We start from the raw sequence: 27,286 nt of genomic DNA, 5'->3' as shown, positions 1-27,286 counted from the left end.
TTTTAGTTTTGGATCTTGTTTTAAGGAGGTTAAGCAAAAATCGGGAAGATTTCCTAAAGTATACGGCTACTCTGTACAGATATAGACGTAGATAATGGAGCTGGTGCATCTTTGTCTCAAGGCCACTTTAAGCAACATTATTTTGTAAATAATGTTTTTTATTTCTTTAATTGTTTTTAATTGTTTATCAGTTTTACATAATTCCAGTAACCAAACTTGATTTTGTTTAGTAATGTAATACAGTATCAATATTTAGCTCTTCCTAATTATAAACATCTCCAAAGAATTGCTCTGTTATTAAACAGTGATTTATCTTGATGCTCTTATTTTGAAATGTAACCAGAAGTTGTGTGTTAGGGAGAAGCAAAAAGAATAAGTGTTGAAGCCGCTAACGTTGCACAATTTGCCTGCTGTTATTTTATCTCAGTGCTTAATAAGTTGTAACAGTGAGTCGGATAAATAAGCTATAAATATATATAAATATAATAATATATATTATAAAAAGAAAACGTTCAATCAGGAGAGGTTGTTGAGAAACGCCGATGATGATAGGCATCATCCAAACGATTACTTTTGATTTTGGTCCAATCAGACTCCAATAGTTCTGTGCTTCATTTTGTTCGTCCAATCAGGTGCGGCTCTGCCAAGCAGACGCCTCCTTCGTCTACCTGGTTTTTATTGCCTCTGGATTGAACATTGGGATTTTATCTCATCTGCGTTACAAAGCCGAACATCCAAGAAACTGTCCAATGACTCTACAACTGTTCCCTTTACGGCCCAATGCTTCTGGAACCGCCTGCGAACACATATGGATGTACCAGCTCCGTTACTGAGACCAAATGTTCTCCACATTGGACCACAACAAAGTTGCTTCAACCTTTTGTCGTAGTGTAAATGAAAGCAGGAATAGCACTACTCTCTCTCAGCATAATCAACGGCTCCATGCCAACAGCTGACTGATACCGAAGGGGCAATAAAACATCAGCATCTCGCTGAACATCTTCATCTCTGACAAGCAGAAGTTTCCACAGACAGGATGTCTCCAACACATGAGCTTGTTAAAGTTAAGGGTGGCACATATGAGGTGTATGTGTTGTATATACAGCCTGGGTGTATATACACTCCTATGGGAGTACGCACATGTAGAGAGACACACAAACGAGACGCAACGAAGAAAATACATCTTGTTAGACAAAGATATCCTTCACCCAGACAACCAAACTGAACGATGACAACAGATGGCTGGATTCATCACTTGGATTCACACTTCTGATTGGTAAATTAAAAGGCTTAAAAAGAGACAGAAAGGAAGAGAGAAAGAGGCTGGCGGCTTTCAGAGTCCTCGTCTTGTTTTCGGTCTCCAAGTCGCTGCAGCCGAGTGCGAGAGCTCAGAGTTTCAGGGCGGCTAATGCGACGTGTTTGCAGCACAAACGATGTGTGCGACTCCTCCACTCGTCTCTGCTGCTCGGGAACACCGCCACCGCCGCAGCCAAAACCAATTGTGTTTTCAGGGCGATTTTCTCCAATTTTCTGTCATACACCCAAAGCTGAAATGGATTTCTATTTTCAGGCGAGGCAGGAATAAAAACAGCCGTCACTCATTCTATCAAAGTCTAACAAAAACACATGCTCACAGCCGTGCTAATTCTGGCCGTGTCTTACTTATAGGAGCCAGACAATGGAGCAAATGAGCAAGAAGATGTGCAACTTTACGGCGCGAATGGTATTGATCCGCCTTTGGAACCGCATGTACCTGATTTGTTTGTAAAAAGCAACAGGAGTATTAAAGGTTCTTTTCTTTCTATTTATTGCTGCAACCTTTGATTTTCCAATCTGGTACTTCCTTCCTTCCTTTCTTTCTTTCCCTCTCCTCTGGTCTTTGTTCTAATTTATCCTCCCTTGACCTTCGTTTCTCATTGACCTTCTGAGCTGTTTTCCTCTCTTTGACCTTTCCGTTTAGCTAATGGCCTTTTCCTTCTTGTTCTTCATGGTTTTTATTGGTCTCCACTTTTAATTACGAGTTTATTTCCCCGTTTCACTCACTTTCTTAAATGATTGTCACAAAGTCCATCTAGTGTTTCTGCTTTTAGCTCCGACAGCCCAAATCTAATATCTTGATTTATCTTGGTGTCCTTTCCCTCAAGTCATTGTCCTTGGAAAACCTTTTTATTCAAAGTTCGGTTTTTGTCCTTATTAAGCACAAAAACGTGTTGAAAATATGAGATTTTATCGTATTTCTACCAAAGAAAGTCAAAGACTGAAGTTATAATCCCAGGCTTGGTTTGACCGTCGGACCCCTTCCACATTAAAAGTCAGGATATGTTCAGTTGGATTAGTTTGATCGACACAAATAAACTAAAGTTGACCAGTGAGAAACTTCATCAAAGAAAATATCAGCAAATTCAAGTTTTCAGTCATACTCCCTGTCAATCCACATTACTTTTTTCCGGTTCTGGTTCTGCTGGAGGTTTCTTCTTGTTTAAAGGAAGTTTTTCCTCTCCACTGTCGCCACATGCATGAGGGAAATCTTTTTTGAATAATAAACTAGATGGACTGAATTGTGATTGGACTGAATTCAGATCTGAAAGTTGTGGGTTGATTGCAGTGTGCCCATTAGCAAGGCACTTCAGTCTGTTACCAATCAGAAACCAATAAATCTTCCCATTTATTGGTATTTATTGGCTTTTCTCAGCAGAGTTTCCCCCAGGCTGAGTGTTTTTGTTTATTTTTAAATGTTTTTTATGCTCCAGTAACACTACAGACGGATTAATTTAGGTTTATAGTTGAACTGGGCGCACCAACTGTGCATTTTTATAACTTTTTATAACACAAAAACTTTCTGGAAGTACTTGTCGTTCAAACTGAGATTTCTAAGGTGAAGCCATTTAATTTTAATTCCATTTTTAATTTTTTAAGCATGTAGTTGACTACTGAACCATTTTCTTTTATTTTCTTCCTCTTTTTATCTTTATTTTTCCCTCCCAGACTCCATTTTCTCCTTTTCTCCGGTTTGATTTGTGACAGCAGTGACTACAAAGCAGCTTTTCTTCTGTTTCTATCTTTTTCTCTCTTCATGCAACCTTTTCTCACCCTGTTTTTCCACAGCGGCTCTTTCTTGCATTTGTCAAAGGCAATCTCCTTCGCTGAACATACACTTTCCAGACAGTCATGAGGAGAAGAGAATAAAATCTCCCGGTTGGGGAGGAATGAGGAGCAGGCGGCGACGGAGAGGCGACTCGGAGACAAACGGATCAGAGTCGGAGGATCTGGGTTGTGCAGATGGTGCGTGAGCGGCTCCATTGTGTGTGAGCACATATGTGTGGAAGGATGCGAGCGCTCCAGCCCGCCGTTGGCTGCGTCTAATTGAAAGCTCATTGGTGTAATTGAAGCCTCTCAGCTCTTCAGCTCCTCGTGTTAAAGACTGGGACCAGATGTCATTCAGCTGTCTCACATCTCCTGCCAATCACTAATGCTCCCCGTCTCTTCCTCACCAGCGCAGATGGAGCACTGACGCTTTTCTCTCCACGCTCGTTCCAAATCCTCACAGAGCCGATTTGTCAGCGCGATTTTAAGGAATACGAGACGCCGAGACGGGAAAACTGGGAGGCGGAGCGGCTTTGTGGGAGCATGGCAGAAAACTGGAGCTTCAAATCAAACTTCTGATTCAAAAGACCAAGAAAAGGTCAGACCTCACCGGGACGATGGAGAAATTCAAACTAACGTCACATAATGTCAACTTTCCAGAGATGGAAACTCATTTAATACAAATTCAATGCAAATATGCTTACAGTGGCAGGTTTTTATATATGGTAGGAAAAAAAACTGTAAGAAAGGAAGGAATAGAAAATACAGAAGGACAAGAACAGAAAGAAAAGGAATAATGAAAGAGTTAAGTTTGGGGAAAAGATGGGAATCTGTGGAGAACAAGAAATGAAAAGGAAGAGAGAAAGGAATGAGACCAAGGAGAGATAGAGAGGAAAGAAGGAAGGAAATAGAAAAGTCTGGACACAAATATTTCTCCATAATTTTCTTGAAAAACTCTGAAACCAAATCCATATTCTCCCACTTATCCCGACTGCGAAGGAATCCTGGAAAGTCGGCAGAAAATCTGCATAAAGAGGCTTTGAAGCTAAAGAGCAAAGAGGAGATGAAGAGCGCGAGTCTCCACCATCGTCTCAAAGTCTTAAGCAACTTAAAGCTTAAAAAATTTGATTTCTCAATCGTTCTGATCTGGTCTTTCTGGAAAGCTTGAGGATTATTACAAAGTGCACTTTTCCATTCTCAGCTTTTTCAACTTTCTCTCTGCAAAACACTTTGTTGCTTTGAATTGCCAATCATTTCCTCCTAAACAGCAGCGAACGCCTTCATCTTTGCTCTGAACCTGCAGAAACTCGCTCTGGTCCTCCAGTAGATGGCGCCAGCCCGCAGCGCTGCACTCATGCCACCTTTAACCATTCTTCTGCGCTCCCTTTCTCCCGTTTCTTTCTTCCTTTCTTGTGATTCATCTATCCCTGACAAAGCCTCGCCGCTGCCGCTACACGCCCTGGGCACAACTCTTTGCCTGGCCTCATTAAAAGATCAAGACAAATCTTAGCAACGGTTAATAAATCTTCAGGGCAACGAGCTCTCTTTACTCCGCCACGCGAGTTCATCTGTTATGCTCTTTGGTCCTCTTTTAGAAGTCTGTGGAAATAAATATATTACAACAAAGAGAGCAGAGCTGTGGTAAATTGTGAGCGTGTTGACGGACGACTCACCGGCCATCTGCTGGATCCCGCTGAAAGCTCCCAGGTTGCCGGAGGAGGCGGCCTGCTGCAGCAGCTGAAGGGGAGACAGACGCAGAGTGAGGCGGGCGGCAGCAAGGAAACGCCGAGAAGCGGCTGAGCTTCCCGGCTCAGCGCTCGATCAGTAAACGAGCTGCTAATATAGTCTGATCTCTCCTCAAAGCGAGCACTGTTTGCATTCCTGCACAGTTCTCCAGACAACTTGTGCATGAAAGCTCTAATCTGGCTGACTAATTAGATTCCAAAACAAATCAGGAATACTGATGGCGTCAGAAACTCAGCCTTCGAAGACTCAAATTAACAGCAAATTAACATCTTGTTTCTATTGTGGGAATTTCTTTTCAACAACGGCGGAGAGAGAGGATTCAAAGAGCAGAAAAATCTCTCAAATAAATCAATATCCAGTAAAGGAGCGCCTGTCCTCCCCCCAGCTAATCCAGAGACTCGCTGTGGTTAATTTAAAAACTGAGGCAGAATCGAAACAAGTCTCACTAAAAATGGGGGAAAAGTAGAGAAAGATGAAGAGAACGAGCTGCAGGAGAAGAAGAAATGTCCCAATCAGATGAAACTGGGGCTCGGCGATTCTCCAGGGACTCAAAACCATTTGAGATCCGTTTTCCTGAATTGATTTGAGAAAAATCCCAAAAAGGCTTAAAAAGTAGTCACTTTTTAAAAAATTAACTCTTTCAGAGCAAACAGATAAAAAGCAGCTTTCAAATGAGGATTCCACCAAATGCTTAAATCATATCCACAGTCTCACAAACCAAAGCAAACTTGATTACAGCACAGACAGAACCTGTCTGACAACACGAAGCAGGCCAGTGGGCCCTGGAGGGCCGGCATCCTGCATGTTGTACTTCCCTCCCTGGTTAACACCTGGATCAAATGATGGCTCATTAGAGGCCTAAGCAGAACATCGACCTGCTGAACAGATCGTTTCCACCTCCAGGGAGGAACTGAAACATGCAGGAGGCCGAAGCTCCAGGACTGAAGTAACCTGAAGCTGTTTCCCACCTGATACTTCGGCAGATTTGGTTCAATTTGGGATCAGAACTTCAACATCTACTCCACCTCCATCTGCTGTGGTTCTCTTTCTCTCTGCTCCGAGTCAAACCAACCAAACCCGGTCCGGTTGGTGAGGTGTGAACGCTAAGCTAACTCTGTCCTGCCTCTGAGTTCGTTTGAAGTGAACTCTGGTTCGGTTTGAATGTGAACACCAAGCGGACCGGAGACCGCTCCAAAAGCAGGAAGTGGATCACAGTGCAGGGCATTCTGGGTAAATACAACCAAAGCTAATGTGCTAGCCTAGCGCTAGCAGCAGAAATGGCTCCTGGTCTTTAGCTTAAAGAGAAATCCTCCAACACTAAAATCTGACGCCTCCATCTTGTTTCCATCTGGTGAAGAAGGAAGTTGCTCTCAGTGTCTTCAGAGGTTTTTGTGTCATTTCCTTCAGTGATTCCTTGTGCAGCGCCCCCACAGGCCAGGAGGGGAACAGGTTGGTTTGACTCAGAGCCACAGCAGCTGGAGGTGGAGCAGATGTTCTGGTTCCAGTTCCACGGCTTCTACTACCTGATTATCAGGTTGTGGGCTTAAGATGAAGCTCTCATTGGTTCTGCAGGAGGAAAATGATCCAGAAAAACCTCTAAATGGGTTTGTAGTGGCCTAGTCAAAGTCTGGCTTGAATCTGACAAAGATCCAACCTTAAGGAAGCAAAGATAAAGTCCTCCACAGTGACATTTTAGACAAACTGCTTCTTGCTTTTCCTCAATGTTTGTTTGATCATCAGACATTTCAGTGAGAAAAAGTTTGTTTTTGTCCTTGTAGAGGAAAAGTCTTTCTAACGAATCTGCTCCACTAAATGGATTCAAAACGTTGAAGCTAAGATCAGAAAACATGTTTTCAGCTCATATTTGACTTTTTCATACAAGACTTTTTAAATCCTCCCTAAACATTCCTGCTTCAGGGCGGCTGAACCACCTGCAGGAAGCTAAACACAAATAAAGATCTGCATCTGATTCCTGGTGCTGATTTGTAAGATGTGGATTGGTTGGATTAGATTAGGTTAAGCATTTGGGGATTTTTCTTTCTAAAATCTTTGATTTTAATATTTTTATGCAGAAATCTGTGAAATTCTAATAATGAGTCCAACAGTAACAATCTGAAGTCTCCAATTCATTCAAACAGAGCAACATGTAGCATATTTTATACTCAACTCCAGCTCAGTTTTCATGATTTAAAGCGCCTGCTCAGTTTTTTTTTAGACAAAGTCATCCGTGTTTAAGCCTGGTTAGGTCTCCTAAGAGTTTAAATCTAACATTACTGCTTTACTTTTACAACAAATACTGAGAGTTGAGCAGTAGATCTGCTTCAACCTTAAATCACATTCTTATTATTATTTACTTCAATGAATTGGGCTAGTAAGGATGATGATGTGCATTTTAAGGGAACACCTCAATTTCGTCTTTGACGTCATTTAAAAATCTAAAGGAATCAGGAAAACGATTTTAGACGTCCGTCCAAGTTTACATAGAAACGGAACAAGAATATTTAGATATCATCCTGTCCAAAAGATGAAGGCGGTTTGGTGGAAAACGTTTAAATCGACCCAGAAACAAAAGTTAAAGATGTTCTGGAGGATCTGCTGAAGTGAAACGAGTCGAGGCCTGAAGAGCAACGAGAAGAAGCCAGTCCAAGGAAGCTAACTTTGGTCAAACATAGTTAGCATCAAATGATCTGTAACAAAGCCAGAGATGGTCTGATGATGGAGCAAGACGGTTTACAAACCGACCCTAACCCTGAGCTCCAGGAAACTAAAACAGCTCAAATCATTTCTATAAAATAGTAAGAAAATATATTCTGGTGTTTCACAACTATGTGTATATAGTTTATAAACCTGACTGAGCTAAAGCAGGAAATATTTTAGTCTGATTAATGCCAAAAATATGTGATACTGTGCAGAGTGTGTAAATATTTGGTTTAAATAAGTTTAGTTTAGAATCAAAGCTAAATTGGCTTTAGTTATTGCATCATTAATCTGGTTATGGATGCATTTTTCCTGCTTCTTCTTTAAACACGCCTCTGCAGCGCTAACTGGTTAGCTTTAGCTTTAGCTCGGATTCAAAGAGGAAGAGTGATGAAAGTGAGGGTCAGCTGCAGGGAGGAAGAGGAAAGCAGAGGACAAAAGGAGGCAGGGAGTATTTTGGGAGAGTCTTTCTGGTCGGGGCACTGACTGTGGCTGCGCTGGCCACGGGGCTGCAGGGTGTGATGGAGGAGGAGGTGATGATGGAGGCAGGCGACGCGGCGGCGGCGACTCTTACGGCCAGGTACTGCGGGGTGAGGCCGCCCAGGCCCGTCAGGCTCCCCCAGGTGGTCGCACTGTTGAGCTGCTGCATCTGCTGCGCCAGCTGCTGCTGCAGACGCCGCTGCTCCTTGTCCTTCTGTGTGTCGGCGAACTTCACCACGATGGGAGACGAGCAGCCCTGAGGAGGAGAGAGGCAAGAACAGAAAGACTGTTACTGCTGCAAAACGATTACAGCCAAAAAAAAAACAAAAACAGCTTAAAGGTGACGCCGTAGGTTAGGACAGGTCTATGGCCTACACAAAGCATGTTCAGTACATTTTGTGCACGTCGTTCTTAGATAATGAGATTTTCCATTCAGTTTTTGGGCCTCTGCCACTTTAAATCCAAATAAGCTGCTGCTGGCCACGCCCCCAGGTTAACGTTTACACTTGCACATTAAAATGGCTGCAAACGGATTTGTACAGTCGTATATCTTTGAAAAGCAAAAGTGGAGCCTCCTGCACAGCCAACAGAAACACAGCAAGTGGTTTCTGGATGGTAAGTCACCAACAAAACTCTTGTCTTTTCCAGCAGCCATTGTACAGCAGGAAAACCAGGTGACCAAATCAGCTCCACTCTGGTTGCTAGGTAACGGGGCTGGGTTATGCTGGGGTTGCTGGGTAAAGGGCAGTGCCTCCTGATTTGTGACGTTACATTCTGGAGGTTTTTGAAACGGCTCATTTTCCAGACACCATAAAACACAAATGCTGACAAAAAACCGGCTGGGAGTTATTTTTGTTTTTGAAAACCCAAACAAAAGTACAGAAACGTGCAAAATGTGAATTTTCCACAATGTGTCCCCTTTAAGTGCTGCATGTAATAAAGGCTGTGATGTGCAGAAGCGTGTTAGCGACACAGGACACGCACGCAGTCGCTCAGGAAACTCTCCTCTAAAGCCAGCAGGGCTTTCTTCTTCTTTCCCCCACAAGGGTTCAGTTATCTCTGAGTCCAAAACGGTTTCACCAGACACTGATTTCCCGACTTCTCCAACTATTTCATCATCTTTTATGAAGTGAGACTAGATGTGCGAGTGTGTGTGTGTGTGTGTGTGTGTGTGGAGAAAGTGAGAGTGATTGGGATAACCATCAGGAGAGGGCGACAGGGCAAGAGGGAGATTCAGAAATGTGGACAATCAGGAGTAATTGTCTGAATTTCTGCTGCTGCCGGGTTGCAGAGACAAAGCCGGGCTCACAAAGGGGCCGACGCGTCGGACATGAGACGGAAACGCGCCGCGTTCTCTGATGAAAGTTACAGTAAAGCTCAAAGTGATAATCTGTTGCAACACACCATTCCTTGCGCAGTGCAATCAAAGCCTAACTAGGGGCAAATCCGTCGGAAAACAAAGGCAATCTGCCACAGGAGGATGGAAACCTTTTGATTGAAACATTTAGTTTGAGGCAGGGATCCGCGCTCGGCGAAGGAGGGAAGACATTCGGCTACTTTGCAGATGGTGGCGAGCGCTGAGTGGCGCAGAACGCCGAGTGTCTGGGACCGAGGGAGGGCAGCCGCAAATACTCGCAGCAACCAGAGCTGCCAATCTGAGATTTCATGAAAGCTTCCAGAAATTTCTTATTTCCTACAAAACGTTCTTGACCTTTCAGTTTTGCAACAGTTTCTAAAAGGTTATTTGGACTTTTCCCTCAATTCTCATCTCCCGTCAGTGCGCTGTCTGGGATTTCTCCCATTGAGCTCGATTTCTCCGGTTGGATTTCAATCAAGCCAAGCAGCAAACAGATTTTCTGCGGCGTTTTTCTTGAGCATTCTGCCTGTAGTTTGTAACTGGCAGCAGAGGAAACGAACGAAGCCGAGTTGGTCACACTTTGAAGACAAAGCAAGGAGACATTTCAGCTAATGACTCATGGAGATCCCATGGGATTTACAAACAAAAAATTAAAAATGAGAAAATGGAATTAACAGAATAAAATTATAATATTTCAAGAATAAAGTCATATTAGTAAAATATTCCTGCATGATTGCAGGAGCGGACATAACTCAATTTTTCCAAAGAATCTTTGCTTTATACAAAAAAATGTTGGTTCCTAGAACTAAATCTAAGTATATTTAATATATATTTTAAATATTCTAAGTGTTGATTAAATAAAAAAGTGAATAAATTATTTACAACACAAAGCATCTAAGAGTTTGAAATATAAACTGCTGATAAACGTAAAAACATCTTCTGAATGAATCGTTCTCATTTCATTTTCTCATTAGCTCATAAAAATTAAAATATTTAAAAAGAAAGCTTCTCCAACACAAATTTAAACTGACATTCTGGAAGTTGCTGCTGTTTTGTCCTAATTAATGAGGTGGAAGCAGAAATTTGCTCGTCTTCCCAGACGAAGAGTCGCTCATGAAACTCACCAGGAAGAAGAAGAAGAAAAAAGCAGCGTAATTACAAAGCAGCGCTGACTATCATCACCTTCCAACATGACATCAAAACTGCAGGCTGCCGTCGCTCACAGCCAAAAAAATGGCACCTTTCTTCCTGTGGCAACATTGGAACCGATAATTAACATGGCAGGATGCGGCAGAGAAATCTGGCAACATTTAGCTGCTGCAATCGGATTCTGTTTAATTTAAAGTTACTGTTTGATTTTTAACGCAGAGTCAGAATCCAGGCTCCTGTAAGGACTGTATCATTTGATTTAAATGTACACAAGTACAATATTTGTGTGAAAATGAATCCTCATTTTATTGTTTTCACACAAACTGTGAATTAAAAAAATCAGACTTCTCAGTTTTAATCTTCAACGGTTCAGAAGGATTATTTTTGTAATTACTTGACTATTCTTGAAATATTATCACTTTATTCTCATATTATTATGATTTTATTATGGAAATACAATTTATTCTTGCAGTTCAATGACTTTATTCTTGAATGCTATCACTAGCGTAGCATGTAGGCTATGCTAATGATAGCCTACATGCAGTATTTTAGCTAGCTTTAGCTTTGTAGCTCATTTTAGCTCATAAACTGCTGTGACCTTACAGTTTAGCATTAACACTCCTTAGCTGCACTGACTGAAAGTTTTCAATCCCCTTCAACAGTTTTGGAAACTTTTCTGTAGCTGATTTCAAATTATTCTGCCATTTTCACCAAAAACATTCAGCTTACAGCATTTATGCTGCGTTTTGACAGGAATTGCATTTTTTCTATTAATTCTTTGTTTTGATTGATCTCTTTTCTTAGATGAGCCAGAAGGATTGTAATTTGCCCATTTAAGTTCAAAGAAGCAGGAATTAATATTATGTTTAACCTGGAAACGGCTGCAGGTTATTTCATATTTTTGTTTTTTGAAAAACTGGACCAGCTGCCCTCATGGCTGTGTTTGCCATGAAAATACTTGTTGTAGGCTTTGTTGTTTCCAGGGACTGAAATGATCAACTTTCATTAGCAGAAAAACAGGCAAAGGTTTGAATACTTCCTGTCACTTTCGGGGTTTAAACACTGAATAACGGAACCATATCGATTTCAAATTGAATTTCTAAATTATAAACCACAGCAAGTCCCATCAGCCATCAGATTCAGACTCAAATTCCCTCAAATTTTATTCTTTGTTTGCAAATTTTCTCAAACAGTTTCAGAATCTGGATAAAAAGAATAATTGTTAGCTCTCAGGCATCAGTAAGTTATGACGCTGTTTGCATTTAGCTGCAGTTTGCAACAACCTTCACATCCCTCTTTCACCCTGAAGTGTTTCTAGTGAATAGAAGCACATCTATACTGCAGATGTGGAAACTTTCAGTGTATTAATAATCTCAGAAGTTAAGTGTTGGATTCTTTTAAAAGTCCCTGAAACAGAAAGCTGACAGACTTCATGTCTGATGGGCTAATAGCACGCCACGGCGGTGACTGGCAGGTGGGGCACGGTGGGCGAACGGTGCGACAGCCTGTCGTTTCAAATCCTACAGAAATAAGCACCTGGGTGATTGTGGCATCCAGATTTAGATTCTTGTTACTCCTGCATGGATCAGGTGAGGTACACCCTCTACAAGGTCACAAACTTTAAATCAGACTTTGTTTTTAGCTAAGCCTTTCGCTGTTTAAGGATATCTAAAGATCTTCAACTCCAAGCTTTCAGAAAAACATCCAAAGGTTGAAGGACTTCCAGTGTTTAAAAATGAACCTCATTGTTTGCAGATGATATTGTTCTTTTGATTCTGAGCGTTGGTGCGTGTTAGAACCAGAAAACATTATAATCTCTAATGAATCGGATTACCAGTGAGTCTCTAGCTATGTTTCCACCTAATTGTCCTGCTGGTTTCGAAAAAATCAAATGTTGACGCTACGAATGGCTGAGTAAACAGGACGTAGAGTTTGCAAACTAGAATGAATCTCAGAGGCTTCAGGAATGTGTTGCTGTTAAGTTGTAATTATTCTGTCATGTAAGCTAGTATTTGCGATGCTACATGCGGTCTGGAGACGTAGACAAAGAAATGCAATGCTAACACATGCTAACAGTGGAAACAGCTGATCAGGTGTGAGGTAAAAGGTCACTAGGTCAAAACTTAAACTCTTTTTCTGGAAAAGCCAAAACTGCCTCTAGCTTGTACTTTTTTTTTGGCTAACTTGAGGAAGTTATTTTAAATTTTGCTGCTTCTATCAACAATGAATTCAGTATTTGGAGACTTGATCATGATTTATGGCAGGAAACATCATTAAATGGGCAAATTAGAAATGGTTTTAGATCTAAATACAAAATGGCTACATTTCAGCTGTGGATCCATTTATCTGAAGTTTGGACTCTTCTGAAAAGATGAGCTTTAAAAAGGTATAGGGGTAATTTATTCTGAAAGTCCCGTCGCTAACATCCCATCAGCAGGTGGATCATTAAAACCTTTCTTTTAAAGAGGTGAAAGGAGCCAAAGGTCATTTTCAAAGGTCAAATGGAGGTGATGTAGTCAACTTGAACTGCCAACATGAACTGCACAAGACTCCACTGCAGAAGAAAAAACAGCAGCATCTTTAGGAATACATATAATTAGATAAATGCTGGTTGTTCTATAGTTCTTAGGATTTTTTAGACCTTTTCTGGCCTGTAAGAAATGAAAGATAGAAACGCCACGCAGATCTGGAGATAATTATCCCGTCTTTCACGTCCCGTTTTGGGTCAGGATCTGTTTACAGTGAAATTTAATCTCCTGTTCGATCCACGAGAGATTAAATATCTGAACTTTTCCCTCTCATTTATTTACCACTCAAACAGCCTTTAAATGTCAAATCGTCTCAGCTTCCTCTGCTGCCTGACGTTTCCATGAGCTCACCGTTCCAAACATACAAACATGGCGGTTGCATTTTACTTTGACAGATTAACACTAAACAGCACACAGCTGCCAAGAGAAGGAAAATAATTCATGGTTTTCAAATATTTCTGAACAGAAGCATCATCAGCCGATGTCTTTGATTTATTTCCTTTGCGCCGATTCCCTGAACCACCAAGAGCAGAAATAAGGAAGATGTTAGCGTCTGTGGCAGCGGCTCCCACTGCATGCATTAACGCATAATAACGTATATTTGTTTTTTCAATCATTAAATAGGAGGCCATCAGTATTTTTACGCTGCAAAAACACAAAACTTTACCAAATATTTCTAGTCTAGATTCTAGTGCAAATATCTTAGTAACTTTTCAGTTTCTATGGGAGATTATTTCACTTATAACACGGTAAAATGTCCTGTTACACGTGAATTAATTTAACAGTGGAACTACAGTAGAACTGAATTAATATTAAGAAATTATTGACTTAAAACAATCTCATATTTCTTGAAAAGTTACTTGTTAGTTAGTTTTCTTATTTCAAATGTACTAATTTATTTGAACCGTAGAAACTTGACACAAAATGCTTGGTAAGATGTTTCTGTAGCAGTAGGAGTTCATGTGCTTCAGCTGTTTGAGTTTTCTTTCATTTTAAGACATGCAACAACTTTTTTGTATTTGCAAACATTCTACATTTTGCAGGCTCTGTGTTGAGATAACAGCCTGAGTTTCTAAATGTTCAGGTGTCTTGGAGACCCGTGTCATAAATGTATTTTTAAAAGTGCTTTTAAAACCGTGTGAAAAGGTTAGCATAAAGTCTGGCAGAGGATGATTGGAGAGTTCTTCACGGCGCTGGATGTGCGTCGCTCCTCTCAGCAGCTAATTTAACTCGGGTAATAAATACAGACAGTTGGCAATTTCCACCAGCGCTGGCTTGTGACACGTAAATCTCCCTTCGGTGTTTTTTACCTGGGCTCTGACTCCGTTGGTTAGAAAGCCTCCCAAACACTGATTAATCTAATCCCATATTCTCCCTCTGCTGTCATCCCTCTCTCCCGTTGTCAGCGTTTAAACGTCTTCCCTCTCATGCTCCACTTGAGCTCTTGTTCAAATGCACTTGAACATTTCTGCATTTAGGTGGGAAGGAAGCAGCGCGTGATCATGTGGCCTTCATGTGTCGTGATCATAGAAATAATAATAACAGAAAATATGAAACATGTTAAATGAGCGCTAACTGGTACAAAGTATTCACTGCCTTGCAGATCACATCTAACCTCCAACACGCCTAATTCACTTTTCTTTGTTGTGGCATTTTAAAAGTTTACACATTACAAATGAATGGAAACACAGCTTTTGTTTCTTATTGCTGAGTCACGACCTCTGACCTCTGCAGTGAAGCTTGCAGAGATTTTTGTCTGGTTCACATGGCAAGATGTTAACATTTTTGACCAAAATCTGAGAAACCACACAGCGAAGAAAAATCGTATCTATAGCAGGTTTGGTTGTCATAATTTCCGAGACCAAACATGAATTCAGATTAAACAAAGATGGCCGACTGGGAGGATGTGATGGCGACAGATTCTGGATTAGAATTAACAGCCAAATGTCTGAGATGCTTCCACCTGCTTCATGTTGTCAGGCAGGAACAGTTTTAATGATTATTAGTGAAATGTAACTCACAGCAGCTATTGGCTGCATTTCCACTGGCTGTAAAATTTGCAAAATAACTTTGTTTAATGGAAATTTAAAAAACTAAAGTTTTTTATTAAAACGTTTTTGCGCTGGGATGAGATGGATGTTAGGCTTTTTAAAAATTAGTGTGTTTCACAGAACTAAAATGGAAACATTTTATTGCATCTTGAGTCACATGATCAACAACCAGATGTTGCTACTGATGGAAATGACAAAGAAGACGACAGGAAGTAGCAAAATGATGGCTTATTTACTTATTCACATGTGATTTTCTTATCTAATGTAAACAATGTAATTGTGAATATTGACAAAGTTTTGTGCATATTTGCAGTGGAAAGGCGACTAATCGCAGCTAATTCAGTTTTTCTGCTGACTGGTTGATTTGCTGTGAAACATTTAGATGCAACAAACCGTTAAAAGTCGTCGATGCAGATCAACAGAAACACAACGAGCCTCTTCTGGGTTGGTGTTCCTTTAGATGTGCCTCAGTGAATTACCCGCTTTCATTACCGCCTGACATTTAGCGCGTGCGCCGAGGCGTACCTGAATGCCACATGGTAATGAGGACGGATACGGCCGTGACAGAGCCATCAATGGCGGCAGGACTCATGACACGCGGCGCGTACGTGTTCGCCGGCAAACATCACGGTCCGGCTCCGTGTCGGGCTGCGAGGCTGCAGCAGCGCCAAGACAATAACCAAACTCCATTTACCAGACCTCATTCCCTCATTCGCACCCAAAGTAATTACTTTTAAATTGCAAAAACTGGGGAACATTAACAAACGGATGCGGCAATTTAGCTCCGCCTGAGGCTAGACAGCTTGTTTTCAAATGGAAATGAAGGTATTTTGCTATTGTCCACTGCAATATTGTCGTGTTATGGCTTGAGGCTTTATTTTTCCCTCATCCCCCCGTGTGCATGATAAAAGCGACGGTGTTTACCGGGCCCATTGTTGCGGACGACTGCTCAGAGCGAGGATAATTCTGGCTTAACGCTAACGCCTCTGTCGGAGGACAGCGTCAGGAAGACGGACGCGCCGCCGCTGCAAACACTTCGCTGATATCTGAGGTGCGACAGCACAAACGGGAAAACGGTGCCTTTCCTCGCAGGCGGAGAGCGTTTTCCCCGTGTCAGGGTCACAACACTTCAATAGCGGCCATGATTATCATGATCAGCTCTAATGAGGGCCTTCAGGGTGAGCGCCACTCGCTCCTGTTCCTTTAACACAGCCTGTTATTACCACTTTTTGTTCCTTCGCTCTGACTCACTGCAGACCCGTCTTGTAACGTGTAATTCTCTCCCAATAGCGGCCCTGTCACGCTGCCCCCGTCACCGACCTGACAAGCCCAGCGGCGGCGCCGCACAGCACAAAGGAGCGCCGGCCGGCCCGCCATTACGGGCCGCCGGGGTCGCCGGCCGGCTGACGAGGTCTACAACAATGGCGGCGGCTCGTTGTCACAGCGTGACCCGAGTCTGGCGGAGAGACTCTGGCCAGAAAAAAATGAGAAATATGGAGGCGATGTTTGATGATGGAGCCTGAAAATGATTCCAGCAGGAAAAATGCTAACGATGTTTCAACAAAACGCTAAAAATTTCACCTGATTTAAAGGACTACAAGTGTTCAGAAAATGAATTAAATATAAATAATTATGAACAGAAACTGTTTTTATAAATTAAATTAAACTTGTTTTGATTATGCCTGTTGTTAATGGTCTTTCTGCTACCACACTTTTTCCTTCCACTCAACGTTCCAATAACACAATCTGTTATTACTAATGAAACAGAACCAGGGTAACTTTGTTTCAGTTATGTCTAATGCTTGTGGACTTTTTGCTACCACCCTTTTTCCTTCCACTCAGCTTTCTATCAATAAGATCAGTCTGTGAGCGTAGAAGCTTTTGTTTTTCCAGCAGAACCAAGATGGCGTTGTTGAGGTTCTCTCTGCTGCTTGTGGACGTTTTGCTACCACACTTTATTCTTCTCCTGACATTCCTGTGTTTATTATTAACAACCATCTAATTTTTAAAAGTGAAATAACAGCTTGAATTTCACATTCAGGTTTTAAATAACGTGAATAATGTTCAGTAATAAAGAGAAAAAGATAAATACAGAAAAACACTTAAAGCATGACTCATCAAACCTGTTATTTAAAGTATGGAGGATTTTTTCTGCTGCAGAATTAGTTCAATAAACGATTCAGTGAGAAAAACTCAGCAATATTTCTCATGAGATATTTCTGAGAAATATCTCAGAAATTTACTAGGCTAACAATAAAGAAATTTGCTTCATGCAGGAAGGAAATTTCTGCCCATTTCTGTGCTGCATGAAAGGAAATGGGCAGAAAAGTCAATTTCCTGAATACATTTTGTAAACATTTTATTTCAAAGATTTAAACTTCATTTGAGTAAATCATGACTTGGATTCAGATTTTATTGTCCTGCTGTTTCATATTAGATTCTCTCTGCGACACATTGGCAGACTTATTTATGAAAATGTCAATAAACTGAATAAATAACATCAGTTTGCAGGGATCCTGGCACAACAAACTGGGAAAAAACAAAAAGAAAATACAGGAGGCGACTTTTGCTAACGGATAAATACTGATAACCCACATCAATTTTTTGAAAATTTGCTAGAAAAAATTATTAATTTTGAGTTTAATCTCAGAAACGTTCAAGAAAAGAACTTGGAAAATTTTCAGTTTTTAAAAGTCAAAAATGTGCTAGAAAAATTCAGAGCTTGAAAAGTTTAAAATTTGTTTAAAAAAAAGATTTTTTTCCTGAACTTTCAAGAAAAAACTTGGAAAATTCAGAAAAAAATATGGCTAATCAGAAATGTTGTACACAAATGTTCTCCTTTTGACTTTTCTCTAAAGTATCCCTAACACGGCGTTGTAAAGTCTCTACATGAGTCACATTTTAGTTATTGTGTTTTGCTAGCTGAAGATGCTAGCGTGCTGCAGGTGGTTTGTGAAGTCGGTGTGTTTGGCTGCAGGTTGTTGAGAAGAAGACAGAAGCTGAAGAAGAGTGGCGTACCTCCATGGTCTGAGACTGGTGCATGGCTTTGATTGCATTCTGTGCCATGGCTCTGGTGGAAAACGTGACAAACGCACAACCTGTAAGGAGGGAGGAGGGAGGGAAGGATGGAAGGACAGTGGAAGGGAGGAGGGGAAGGCAGAGGGGGGAGGAAGAGGAGGAGGAAGACAAGAAAGAACAAAAACAAGACAAAAGGGTTGGACACGTCGTTGTTATAAAAAGAAAAACAGATTGATACAGAGAACATGTCACAGGTGGACAACATCGTTTTCAGTGGCTGGAAAAACGAGCATCATGACATCACATCCTGTCCCCCCCACATGAAACATCAGAGCTGCAAGCCTTCCTCACCTCCGTCCTCTTCCTCACCTCTGAATTAGTCAAACCTGAATTCTCAGCGTCTGAAAATCTGCATTAAACCTTTTGAATTTATTTCACTGGACGCCCAAAATTTTCTCTTTTGTTCGACGGGAAGAAAGACGAAGGAGCCGCGGGACGCCAGCTGTAAAACCGCAGGGGATCGTTTTAAATCAGAGGAGAGGAGGAAGAGGAGGCGAGGCCATCTTCCTCCATGACCAGCGCAGGTTTCAGCCAATCAGCACGGCCGGTTTCATGGCGGTGAGGGAAGCGCGGCCGGTCAGGGAGCGACTAACGGAGACGATGTGAGAAAAGCTGCAGCAACATGCTAGGCTAACCATATGCTAACACAGTCAACAAACCGTGTTAGTGCAGCCAGGCCTGAGGGCAACACACACACACACACACACACGCACACACACACACACACACACACACACACACACACACACACACACACACACACACACACACACACACACACACACGCACACACACACACACACACACACACACACACACACACACACACACACACACACACACACAACACAAACAGGTCATCAAATCAAACAGCAACAGGAAACTGGGAGGAAGAAATCCAATCATCGTCATCATCAGGATGTTATCAGTTGGTAGTAACTATTTACATTCACCTGAGTAACTTTTTTGAAAAAATGTACTTTTAGGAGTATTTTTACTACGCTGTACTTTGAGTCATTTTATTCTGAAGTGTCTCTACTCTTACTTTTCTACCCACTGAATGAAAACCAACATGTTTGAAATAGAAACTCACCAGACTCAGACACACCTGCAGCTTCTGCTAAAGTTTCATCAGTTTTTAATTAAAGACATTTTTATTTTATCTGGTTTTGTAATTTTATGTTACTTATCTGTCAGTTTGGTAATTAAAATGCTAAAATTTCGACTTAGTTCTATATTTTGGTTCGTCTGATGATGTAATTATTAAATATTAAATGGATGATAATTGGATCTTTTTAACTTTTATTGAGTAAAAATATGTTGAAGTACTTGTACTTTTACTTAAGTAAAAGTTTACTCTACCCACCTTGGGTTGTGATGGTGTTTTTGTGATTAAAATTACTAATTTTGCTGCAACATTTGCAAAAAGTTGCTAATTTTTTCAAGCTTTATTTTTGCAATAATACAGTTTTACAAAAAAGTTGAAATTGCTTCACATAACCTTCCATTTCCTGTTTCTCCCTCTGATTATTCATCTTCTAGAATCTTGAAGATTTATTTTAAATTTGTGGAGGAAAACTTCTGCACAGACATGAAGGAGGATTTCTGGGTCTATTGCTGGAATTAGCAAGAGATGAACATTAATATCGTTGTTAACCAGCTGAATATGACACTGGGATGGATTCAGCAGGTATCATGTAATGTTAGCTAAACAGATATGTAATATTATCTGTCTGCAGCCGTTTCACTAAAATTATTCGGTTTGCTTGGAAGAAAACTCTGCAATGTTTTCTTTGCCTTATGGCTCTGGCTAATTGCTGGACTTTACAACTTTTCTGATTATTTTATTTCATTTCTAAGGCTGCAAGATATTCAAAATATAAATATTAAAACTTTTCCCCTTGATGCTTCAGACTCTCTGCACCGCCATCAGGTACCAACTGAATCCAAACCAGAACTAATTCCTCAGCAGATTTCAGTTTTTAGTTTTAATGAAACAAAAAAAGTCCATTTCTTTCTCCAAGCAGTTTTTAGTATAAAAGTATTTTGGGGGATTTTATTTCCCTGATTGAAGCTGGAGGAAAATATTTCATGTTTTAATTGTAAAAATCTGAAAAGTGTGGCGGGCCTGTACATTTAGAACTCTGAAGAAGAAAAACAAATAATAATGCAAAGAAGTAATCAGAACCGTTTGGTTTAAGACTGTAAAGGCGTTTTTTGTCAGTAAAAGTCGACCTTTGTCTCTGTTTTTCTTAAACAAGCTGATATTTTCCTCTCTGGATTTCATCTCACACCGCATCCTGAAATGTTTCTCTCCACTTTCTGCCCTTCCTCTGTCAGAGTTGATCACATTTCAGCCGTTAAACGTTGGGCTGCAGCAGAATCAGCAGGCGAGGCGCTGAAGGTCGCTGGATTCTGCAGCTCTGACCCACTAAACGCTCCGCCGTCCTTTTCCTGAGCTGAAAGGTTGTTTGAAAGCAGGTCACTCCATCAAATGATTCAGAGGCCTGCCTATTTTAGACAAGCATCATTTAACTGCTGCTTTTCCAGGAGGATGCTGCAGAAGTAGATCACTGCTGCACATGTGGCTCCAAACTGGTCCAAACTGGTTCAAACTGGTCACAAACACGTCAGAGGCTGAAACTTTTAGAAACGCACAGGAAAAAAATGCAGATTTATTCAGTTTTTGCTTCTTTGTCCTACATTTGTATGTCAGGCAAAACCTGATTTAATGCAGATAAAACAACTGAAGTGAAATGATCAGTTCTCATCCACAGAAATAACTTTAACAGGACCCGTCTGACAACACGAAGTAGGCCACAGGGAAACTAAGGCACAGCCTCCAACTGTCTAAAAGTTGCACAGTTTTTCATTTTTGCCTGTTTTTGCACAAATACTCCATTATTCATGTCACAGAAATGTTCTATCCTGTTAAAATTTGTATTGAAAATTCAAAATAATTTGTTTTGTGTACCTTTGCTGGTAAATTTTTTGTTGTTTTTCTTCATTTGAAACTGTTAACACTTTAGTATTGAGTAAATTTTCTATGGTAAACTCATTCGATAGCTGCAGTCAAACATGGTGGTGGCAGTATAGTGCTCTGGGGACGATTTGCTGCTCAACAAGGGAAACTTCCAGCAGAAAATTCACCCAGAGTCTGAATTTAAACATTTCTGCATCTCTGATGACTTTTCCATGCCGTTCTGTTGGCTTGGTTGGATTTTTCTCTTGTTTTCTGAAATCCTGCCGATCTGAGTTGGTTTTCTCCAACAGGAATTGCTCCCCTGCTGACGCTGGGTTCATGAATATTGGATCTGGTTCTGAATAAAAGCAACTTCCCGCCTGCTCGGTGCGCGTCTTGTTTTCTCCACAGTGCAGAGACGAGGACGAAGCCGGATCGCTAAAAATACCTTGTGGGCCGCATTCTGTCGTCAGCGGAGCGCCGCGCAGTCCTTTAATGAAAGTAGGGTAGCTCCCCAGGCCCACCATCCACTGGTGGTGTGATCCATATTTTATTAATAGCGGCGCGCTCGGCTGATTGATACTGTGGGTTTAAAGCGAGTTCTGCTAGGTGGGACCGCGGGCCGCTGAGAGTTGCCAGCTCAGAAATCCTTAAAGACCGATTTATTTCCAACCTGATTAGAGGTGTTTATTGACCGGCCAAGTTGGGCCGCCAGCGCTCCGTCTCTGACTCGTGTCAGCCGCTAAGTGGCTTATATCGGCTCGACAGAAACCAGGATTTGGCCATCAGGTTTGAAATATTCATGAGGACAAAAGAGAGGAACTGAAAAGGGGATGGAAGACAGAAACAAGGAAAGGGAGGGAAAGAAGGGAAAAGAGGACAAATCGACCGAGGAGTGGATTCTGGGACAGCCGGGGTGAATTTAAAGGTGGAGCCGTTTAGTTTGGACTCAAACAACCTTGAGACGGAAAAAATAAAACAAAATATTCGCAACGTTTAACGAGCACAGAAGAAAATACGGGAACAGCGACAGCTCATTGGACGAGAGGAGGAGAAACAGGAAGAGATTTCCATCTCAGCACACAGAAACCACAGAGGGGGAGGAGAGAGCGGGAGGATGGCTGAGGTCAGGGGTCAGGTCAGGGTGGGATGGAGTGAAAATAATAAACGGGTCATGTCGCTTTAAATGGAGCCACAGGACGGGAAGAGCAGCAGAGTATGTTGGGGCGACCAAACCAGAGCTGGTGGAGGTGGTATGATGCTGTGGGACTGTGAGGTTTCTCATGGTTTCAGCTCATACTGCACTCATCTTCCTTCACTGTGGCACCAATTAAACGAAAAACAGACAAACTTCATCAGTTTATGTTTAACTCCAGGAAGTCGTGATACAGAAAGAAAAAACTCAGTAAAGTCACTAATTTCAAACTCTTCGTTCCAGATTTGAACCATTATTTTTTATTTTATTCATTTTTTAATTGTGTTTTTTCTGTAACCCACTGGCTTCAGAGGAACAGATTCACCGATCAACATGTTTGTTTTTTGGATCTTTGACCAGTTTACTTTGCAGAACTGGTCCAGTTCCAACCATCTAAAGCCCAGTTCACACTACACGATTTTTTGCCCCGATTTCCCCCTTATGACAATCTTAGAACGTTCTGCGCTCTGAGATTGTCGCTTGCGATAATCGTAGCCGATCATCCTGCAGTGTGTGGTGTGTTACGACTGATCGGGTCCAGTTGGTAGAACGTCGGGACCGCGCCCGTCTGAAATCGGACATATTGGATTGTCTTGGCCGATTATGGCAGCATGTGGGTTTTCCCTGACTGGGAGTGAGAACACAGCTTGTTGAATGTGACAGGTAGCCAATCAGAAACCACGGATTCCCCTCCGGACTTTCCCCTCAGGTAGCCAATCAGAAACCACGGATTCCCCTCCGGACTTTCCCCTCAGGTAGCCAATCAGAAACCACGGATTCCCCTCCGGACTTTCCCCTCAGAGAGGAACCCAAACAGCAACCACGCAGCCCAGAGTCCAGCGGACATCAGAGATGATGTGTGGAAACAACATCGATGTTTATTCAACATTTCATACAAAGAATATCCACAGAAAAGACGAGGAGAGGATTTGGAGCGAAATGCTTCCGCGGTTTGATTCCGCTAATTTTTCAGCTGTTCATCGTTAACGTGACATAAATAGTTTATGACGATAAGATTATTCATTCAGGCAGGACTTGACGCCTACAGAATGTAATTCGTAAAACATTGGTTAATGCCTGGTTTTAAAATGAGTTAACTGGACTTGTAGCCATTATTTTGTGCATATTGTTCTCAATATAAAAACATAAAAACAGCAAATACTAATTAACTGATAAAGCTTAAAGAAACAATAGAAAAGAAAATAATCTAAACACACAAATGGTATAGACAAAACAACGTAACTTTTAAAACAATAGAGCCGCTGCGTGTCCCGTCTCCACGCTTATATCCAACGCCTTTTCTTTTTGTTACGTCTTTTATGTTTAAAATAAGCTCACAAACTATTGCGTCTACGTTGTCGGCCATGTTTGTTTACTCTAAATTCACGGGTGGTATAGTGGCTTTTCCTGTATTTTCGGTCTGGAATCTGAATGTTGGTGAGTAATCAGTTTGTGTGTGGTGTGTTGCTCTCGCTGTGTGGTTGGCTGAACACACACTCACGATCGGCCCAATCGAACGCGTTATACCTACGAGTTGGTCGGCTAGTTTGTGGTACCTCAAGTTTTGAAAATCGGCCGACGATTCTAAAATCGTGTCGCGTGAACTGGGCATAAGTTCAACAACAATCCACCTGCTGAAGAAGAGATGTGGCCTCTGGCACCAAGATGCTAGCAGCAGCTATCGCTATTAGCCGCTATAGCTAGCGAACTGCAGCTGCCAACAAATCCATTATGTTCTGAGCAGGAATCTGAACTTCTTATCTGATTTCTATAAAATATGGCTCACATTAGAGACAGGGCTTTCTACTCCATATCCTCCTAGACACTAGGGGGCAGAGTAGAGCACATGTGGTAACGGCTTAGAAGTAAAACGCTCAGATGTTGGCAGCAACATGGCGACTTCTGTGAGTGTGCTGGTGGTAAATTTGGACCATCTTCCCTCTAATCAGGAACTACATGGTAGAAACTTGGACTCAGCAGTTTTTGGTTTGGGAACAAACCAAACGTTTCTCTCTTCATCTGGAGGTTCACTTATAGATTTGTGGATTACAGAAAATCTACAATAAATTCAAATTTGGTCACAAGATTCTCTTTTTTAAAAGCTTTGTAACCTGTTGTTGTATGTTAGACAGCTTGGTGTTTTTTCTATCCACCTTAAAGCATTTTGACTCACCACATGGTCCAATTAAAGGAGGAGAGTAACTCTGGTAACTTCTGGGATCTTTACAGTCCAGATTTAGCCAACTTTAGAAAAAACAAACTCCTTCAACTGAATTTTGTGTTTTTGTTTGCATTTCAAATATAAAACTACATTACATTTTGACCAAAAGACAATTTCTGATTTTATTTTACTAAAAATATCAGTTTTCCTTGAATAAACAACAAAGTTATGTGACATGTTCATGAAACAAATCAGAAACTGACGGATGATTTGGACAGCAACATTTAAAGTGTCTCAAGATGGAAGTGAAGAGCTTCCTACTGGTTTCCAGCAGGGCTAAACTGGAAGGGGAAGGATGGAGATGGTGGTGAGAAAGTGGGAGGAGGAGAGGGGAGGAAGCGGGGGGGACGAGGCCGAGAAAGCAAGGAGAGAAAAAAAGAAAGTGGTGGGGAAAAGAGATATACAGCAAGAAAAGGAAGCAGCAAGTGTTGACAGTGAGGAGAAGAACCTCCAGCCGCCGCAGCAGGGTAAAGACCTGAGACAAGATGGCCGCCGTGTTACAGCTTTATAAATATGTGCAGAAAATAATGAGCAATTCTGACAAACTGCAAGGACTGTGTCTAACCAGTAGGAGGCAGCAACGTTAACAAATAAAACACAAAGAAACAGAGGACGCTAAAGATAGCGCAGGTGTTTTTATAAATGAAGCATATTTAAGCTGATTTTGTAGAAATTAGTTTAATGTTCCTAAATAAATCTGGTTTCAGTGGATCCCAACCTAATCACGGTTCACAATGTCTATTTTCATAAAGCATATCTAAAATATTAGAAATGAAATACAGATTGAGAAGCTAGGAGCAAAGCTAGTTGCTACTGGCTAGCATTTGGAAAGCAGCCAATCCGGAAGCAGCATTCAGTTTCCTTGGTGCTGATTGGTTGAAACACCAATGGCAGAAATAAGTAGGACGTAAACGTTAGCTTCTACTGCTAAAACCGTTTCCACTGAGTTTATTAAAGCGCATTAAGGCATGTTTAGTGTTTAAACTATAAAAACAGGAAGTTTATATGAATAATGGGTGACTTCTAAATTAAATTCATGGATTTTTAATCAGAGATTAAAATTCTCATTAATTACATGAGAATGGATTTACTGCATAAGCAAGCCGCACTTTTTAGATTTTTGTTGTAAGAAAAAAATCAACATTTCTGTTGATCTGTCACAAAATGTATTTATATGATTGCTGTGATGTGACATAACTCAAACATTAAACATAAAATGAGATTTTAAAGAGCAGTAAAGGTGAGCGAACAGTCTGCGCTCTGCTTCCTGACCTCCGGCAGTAACTGTGAGTCGGTTTGGAAACAAGCTGAAATTTTCTCCTCAGTTCATAAAATCATGCTCTGAATTTACTGGAGAGGAAACAATCTCACAATGTTCTCCAGATGATGAAACACATTCAGCTCAACATTCAGAACGTTTCACACAAAATGAATCCACATCGAGGGACGACTCCAAGCTTCTCACACGTTCGATTCGCTGTTGGTGAGACTAAAACTTCTGCTTCATCACGACTCGGCTGCAGATCTAATGACCAGAGGTGTTTAATTCTTCACATTTGAAAACTTTGGATAAAATGTGATTAGCTGAAGATACTGGATTGATAATTAAATCTTGGCTTGTTAGCATTTTGCAGAAGCTAGCATTGTGGAGAACATATCTGTGTTTTGTTGACAGAGCTTCATTAAAGTTGCATCAGTTCAGAAAAATCTGTGTAAATTGTGAGGAAATGAAGGAGATTACTTGGATTATTAATCCCATGTCATGTTTTTGAAGCAACTCTGAGACATTAGTGGATTTAGATAAATAAAGATAATTTAGGAGAATTTCAGTGTTCTGCTGCGTTATGACCGGGTGTGTGGCTTTCTTCATTAAATCACCTCTTGTTTTGTTTAGTACTTCATAATGAGGTGAAATAAAGTTCTGGCATCAGAACTTCAGTACCTGAGCGCCACAGCAGGTCCGATAATTACAATAACTAACTTCATCTTGGGCTCAGTATAAGAACCATCTGCAAACCTGCACTTCTTCCTTTCATCATTAAAGCTAAAGACAGATGCAAACAGGCCTGCTGCAATTATCAATCAATCAATCAATCAATCAATCAATCAATCAATCAATCAATCAATTAATTGCACGATACATTAAAACAAGCTCAATTATTTCCATTTGGGTGATTTATTGTTTTTATCATCCTGGTTTTTTGAAGGATGGTTTTGTTTACAGAGATTTCATAATTCATTTCATTTGTTTTTATTTCTTGTTTTGTTTATTTATTTGGGATATTTAAATTGTCTTCCAGTTCCAGTGTTAAAATTTAAAGTTTATTAATCTTTTAGGACATTTTCTTGCATTATTAAGCCTTAATTACTATCATATCACTTGAAAATGGTTTGAAAGCAACAATGTTACTGTTTGTTGCGATAATAAAACTTGTTACCGTTGGGAAACAGAGTTATGGGTGGAATAAAGTTGCGTTATTCAGAGATGAGTTAATGAAAATCAATCTGGTTGCTCGTCTTTGTAGTTAGCCTGATCTCCAGGATAAAAATCCCCTCAGATGTTTTTCAGTCTTTAACCTGCAAGCATTAACCTCCATGAAAGAGTTTCATAAAGACGTGGGCGGATTATTTATGTGTCTAAAACCTAGAGGATCAATCTGGTACAGATTATCACCTCAGATATGAATCTATTGTTTCTTATTTAACTTTAGTTTTTCTCAGAAGCAGTTCTCCTTCTC

At 40.9% G+C, this 27,286-nt stretch overlaps 1 protein-coding gene across 19 annotated transcripts in view; it reads right to left on the bottom strand.

Annotated features, from left to right (window-relative positions):
• The window catches only part of celf2 (CUGBP Elav-like family member 2), a 210,299-nt gene that overhangs the window by 19,074 nt on the left and 163,939 nt on the right, over positions 1-27,286 (bottom strand). For all 19 annotated transcript variants that reach the window (XM_023350405.1, XM_023350406.1, XM_023350410.1 and 16 more), the window contains 3 exons: positions 18,111-18,190; positions 8,102-8,263; positions 4,758-4,821 (listed from right to left, as the gene is read on the bottom strand). In XM_023350405.1, the coding sequence (XP_023206173.1) occupies positions 4,758-4,821; positions 8,102-8,263; positions 18,111-18,190 (306 nt within the window). The remainder of the gene's footprint in view (positions 1-4,757; positions 4,822-8,101; positions 8,264-18,110; positions 18,191-27,286) is intronic.

Source organism: Xiphophorus maculatus, chromosome 17 (assembly GCF_002775205.1).
Source record: "Xiphophorus maculatus strain JP 163 A chromosome 17, X_maculatus-5.0-male, whole genome shotgun sequence".
NCBI classification, from domain to species: Eukaryota; Metazoa; Chordata; class Actinopteri; order Cyprinodontiformes; family Poeciliidae; genus Xiphophorus; species Xiphophorus maculatus.
The sequence above is the reverse complement of the archived record's forward strand: the minus strand, read 5'-3'. Positions and strand labels throughout refer to the sequence as shown.